The sequence below is a fragment of the Primulina eburnea genome, chromosome 18 (assembly GCF_022965805.1).
Source record: "Primulina eburnea isolate SZY01 chromosome 18, ASM2296580v1, whole genome shotgun sequence".
NCBI classification, from domain to species: Eukaryota; Viridiplantae; Streptophyta; class Magnoliopsida; order Lamiales; family Gesneriaceae; genus Primulina; species Primulina eburnea.
This window is the reverse complement of record NC_133118.1, coordinates 26226571-26231599: the sequence shown is the minus strand read 5'-3', so window position 1 is coordinate 26231599 and position 5029 is coordinate 26226571. Positions and strand designations below refer to the sequence as shown.

The 5029-nt window shown below is 32.3% G+C and overlaps 1 protein-coding gene across 1 annotated transcript; it reads right to left on the bottom strand.

Moving 5' to 3' along the window:
- Positions 1-2415: 2415 nt before the first annotated feature.
- Positions 2416-4158, bottom strand: LOC140819499 (RING-H2 finger protein ATL46-like). Its single transcript, XM_073179618.1, has one exon. The coding sequence runs from the start codon at positions 3747-3749 to the stop codon at positions 2766-2768; it is 984 nt and encodes a 327-aa protein (XP_073035719.1). The 5' UTR covers positions 3750-4158; the 3' UTR covers positions 2416-2765.
- Between the last annotated feature and the right edge of the window lie 871 nt (positions 4159-5029).

Sequence of the window (5029 nt, the reverse complement as noted above, 5' to 3'; positions counted from 1 at the left end):
AAGCTTGAAGTCATTGTCTCAAAAACATCTTATGCATCGGAAAAAAAAAGAAGAAAAAATTGAGAAAAGGAAACAAAATGGTATTGCTGCATTCTTTGATGTTATAATGAGATTGAAGAGATTGTTGTTGTATGGATGCAATTTTTTTTTGTGGAAAGTGCATATGGTTTTTTTAGTTCCATAAACTCGTTGTTACTTTTTACTACCTTTCTTCTAGCCATGCTACAACAAATTTACAGCCATAGTTGTTCATTGTAATCCATTCATTTGGCAGACGAATGTGATATTATTGCAAGCTTGTGGTAAAAAAATTCAGTGTTTTGACAAAGAAATCTTTGATACATACCTAGAAATTTATGAGTGAAATGAGCTAATCTTGTGAGGAGTTATTAGACTTCATGTATTTTATTTTCTATACATTATGATGGAAGTGATAGTTCATGATGTTGGTACGTTAGATGCTCAACAATTAAATTTCTCTGATACATGAAATTTTTTACGGATAAGTAAAGGAAACACAAGGATAATAAAGAAGTCATCTAATGGATCGAACTCTTTTATGCTTGAGGACAAGCATAGTTTAGGCATGAGAGAATTTGATAGGCTCGTAATAGTTTTATTTTTTTTAAATCATATTTCTCATTATTTTAACTGTCGACATGCTTAATTGATATACTTTTGTGTTATTTTGTTGTAGGAAGAAGTTTTATGATTTGGAGCGAAGTTGAGCTAAAAAATTTGATTTTTATCACATTTGAAGTTGTCAATATATAAAGCTGTAAAACAAAAACAAAAACAGAAGAAGTCATGGAACAAGGCATGGCGACGCCTTGTGACAAATCTTCTGTTGCCTGTGAAACTGAAGCTGACGAGAATTTCAAGGAATGAAATTCAAAATTTGTAAAGATTATGCCAAATTTTAGAGTCCTAATTATATTCTTTGACTTATAAAAAAAAATCTCGGAGAGAAAATTTGTTATTAGGAAAAATAAATATTAGATAGAATTTTATTCCATAAAAACTTTATATTTCTTTTCTCTTGGGTTCAGTTAACCATATGCCCGTGAAAGGAAGAAGGAAGCACAAAAATTGGAGAGAATTCCACCAATATTCATGTGAAAGACAAGAAAGAAGGATGCACAGTGTTTTCTCTCTATTTTTCTCCAAGATTCTCGTACTTTTCTTTTCTATATTTTTGTTTATTTTTATGAAGGTTGTAAACAAAGCATGCTTTGCTAAGTTTTTATTTATGATTCAAGGGATAATTATGTTACTCCGATTTTATCACTGTGAGGTTTTGTACTTAATTTAATATTCTTGTTTGTTTCAAGTTTTGTTGATTTATATTTAATTCTATAAAATTTTTATATCGATTAATCTGACAATTTAATTATATATATAATTTTCTATTGTCATCCATAAATTCAGTGATCCATAATTGTCATGAACAATTGGTACATAAGTAACGATATATTAAGATTTTTATGCTATATATCATAGCATATTTAATATAAATAAATCAACGAAACTGGATTTATCTCTTGTAGCTATCTCGATTATTTTATTTCTGAATTAACTATTTTCACAAAGCGAAAATGCTATTTTTAATCAATATGAAGTGCTATCGTGACCAGTTAGTTTTTGATAAATTTTGACTGGATACTGAGTTTAGTTAACTAAATTGGAAAAACACAAGGATTTTAGTGACTATCCCTATAATTTTAAGGTTAATTGCTTGAATAAATCAAATGTTAACCTATGAACATTGTGATACAATTGAATATTAGAGGCCCCTTGCATCAGAATTTGCTCATATTGAATTTTTCATTTAATTCCATTTACCTTGATTGATTAAATTCTCCTGTTAAATTTATTATTTATTCTAGCTTACTAATTTTAATCTCGATATTCTATTTAGTTACTACCACAAAATCTCCCTTTTTATTTTTATTTTTTTCTAATTAAATAAATCATTCTTTTCTTTTGGATTCCACCCAACTCACCATTACACTCGTTATATTTGGAAATAGAAATTTAAGTTTTGTGGCTCAACGACAGCACATCAGCGATCCAAACAAAGAACAAAGGCTATGATATTATCAAATGATGGAGATCCATTCGAAGTGATATAAAAGAAATACTATTTTCGTTTAAAATTCGGAATAATGTGAACTCATAATTGAAGACACAAATGTTACAATTCTAAACGTCCTATAGATATGGATGTTTAAATTCACGCCTAAGGAGTGTTTCGAACTTTGAAACGAAATTTTTAAAACTTTCGATGCATTTTGGGTACGAGAAAACTACATTCCAACGATACGTGTACGAGAATATCAAGTAATTTGAATTGAAGATAAAAAGTTTGGCATAAGTCAATCCACACTGGATTTGGAAAAAGATGCATAATTCCTTATACATACAAATTACAATTGCATATAAAAACCCAAAGAAAAGTTGAAATAAAGCATGACAGAAGGTTAAAAAAAAAAAATGAAAGAAACACTTATAACAAAAGATCCATCATATATAGCTTGGTTGACTCCTAAAATAATACTCGAAGCTAAACATAGCAACTTAGTCTATCCTTAAAGAATAACCTCAACTTCATCATCTCACGGCATGTCCTAGAATTCGAGAGAGTAGTGACGATATAGGACGACATGATGTTGAGATGAACCGAAACTAACCGAATCTAAGATTTCTAATTTCGATTGCTACCCCTCTTGGGATGTTAGAACCTCTAACTCCATTGTAATGTAAACTCACACATTAATGGAGATGGAATCATGTGTGCTAGTTGAAGTAGGGAATTTGTTACTTTTCTTGGACCATTGCCAAATCTTGGAAACAGAAAAGCTTTCACCTTTTGTCCCACAGGTAATTTTCTTCCCACCACCACCAGTAGCATCTCCATGAGATGTGAAATTCCCACTATGCCCCACTCTCCCTTTCACATCACCACTACCCTCAGCTTCATGTTCCCTATAGGACAAGGCCACTTGCAGCTCTGAATCAGCCACCACATACTGAAATGAACCCATTGAAAAACACCTCCTATCATCCAAACTGCTATTGCTAGTCTCCCCAACTTCACTTCCCTTGATTCTACTATCACTAATGGCACTCTTCAATATCCCAAGTCTAACTGAAAATACCCTCTTTTCATTTATAGCAGCATTGGTGTCATCTTGTTTATCCTTTAACAAGCTAGGAACCCCTACAAAACTCGCAAATCTTGAGCTTCCACACTCGGTTTCCTTCGAATCATCACAAAAGAACATGGGGTTTTCAAAAGATAATCCAGGTGCCAAGATTACACCTCTACAAAGTGGGCAAGTTGAATTTGAGAGCAACCATGTATTTATACAATCAATGTGGAAAGCATGACTGCAAGATGGGAGTAACCTTAACTTGTCTTGTTCTGAGAATTCACACAAACAAACAGCACAATCAAAGTGTTCCTTTAAGCCCGTTATCTCCTTGTACAGAAACATAGGAAGCAAATCAATGTCGGCTTGATCTAGACCATAATCATGTAAGTGAAAAAGGTGCTGCAATTGCCTCTGAAAAGAACCAGAAGTGGAGGTTTCTTGATAATTCGTGAGGTTTGGTGATCTTTGCTTGAGGAGGAACCTTATGAGTAAATGGAAAAGAGCTAGGATGAAGAACACAACAGCCAGGACTACTATGATGAAGAGAATCATCGGGCTGAGTTTACTTCCAAACGCTGATTGAATCCAAGACATTTTGCTACCGGTAATCTAACATCTGAAACAAACCCTTGAAAGAATTTCCAAGAACTGCCTCTTTCGGAAACTCAAACTGGGAAATACTTGCTCGTTTTCAAGAAACAGAGAAAACCCAAATCTTTAGCCGATTTTGTGACGCGGACAGATCCAAAATGTTGGTTTATAATGAAATTCGGTGCCAAAATATGACCCACCAAGGATTTTTGGCGTACGTAACAAGTGGCAGACTTGCTTCACTCCTTCAGTTTCTGCGGAATTCACTTGATTTTCGAAACTAGTCTTAGAATTTCTTGAAGAGCTCGCCTTTGCAACACTTGGAAATTGTTGGAAAATGGGATGGAGACGAGGATTCTAAGTGCGTGGCAGTAGCACTTTAGGCTGCCTTCTTTTATGGCCTCACAGCCTCCCACAAACAAAAAACAATATTTAAAAATAAGCTTAAAAAAACAAAAAAACATGCGAGACATCTTACGGATCATATTTTGTGAGACAAATATTTTATTTAGATAATCTATGAATTATTTTTTATTGTGAATATCGATAAGGTTGACCCATCTCATAGATAAAAATTCGTGAGACCGTCTTACATGAGACATACTCTCAAAAAAATTATTACATTATAAAATTTAAAATTATCTAAGGAGTTTATTTAAAAATTTTGAATTTAATTTGTTGACGGGTCTATGAGAAAGCTCATTGCAATATTTTTTTAATACTAAAAAATTCAATTTATTATATATTGAGCAAAAGAGCTTATGGTTAGGTTCTCATGGTTCCGGTTTCTAAGAATAATAGACTCTGCTGGAGAATGTCAGTGCACGTGTACTGTATTTCAAATTTACATTAACTTAATGAATATTAATTCATTAAAAAAAATATTTAGTTTGATATACACTTATAATATCAGATTTGGATCTTATACTATAACTGAAAACACATTTTACACGAGAGACGTTGTGTGAAGTTGACAAGATGATTAGCTTATCGTCTTGTGTAAAAAATATACAACACTTGGTGTTTTGTTTTTAACAAGGCTCTAAAAAGCGTGAAGCATCCCGAAGCACGGATGTCGAGCTCCAAGCTTTTCAAGTTTGAGCAAGATTATTACAGGCTTAAGCGTGAAAAAACGTTTTTTCTCTTTAGCGTAATTGTAATTATTTCAAACCAATAAATAGATAAAATAATACATAAATATGATAAATTTAATTCTGATGCATTAATTCTCATATTTATAAAAGCATAAAAATCTCAAAATTACAATATTTATTTGTTTTTGC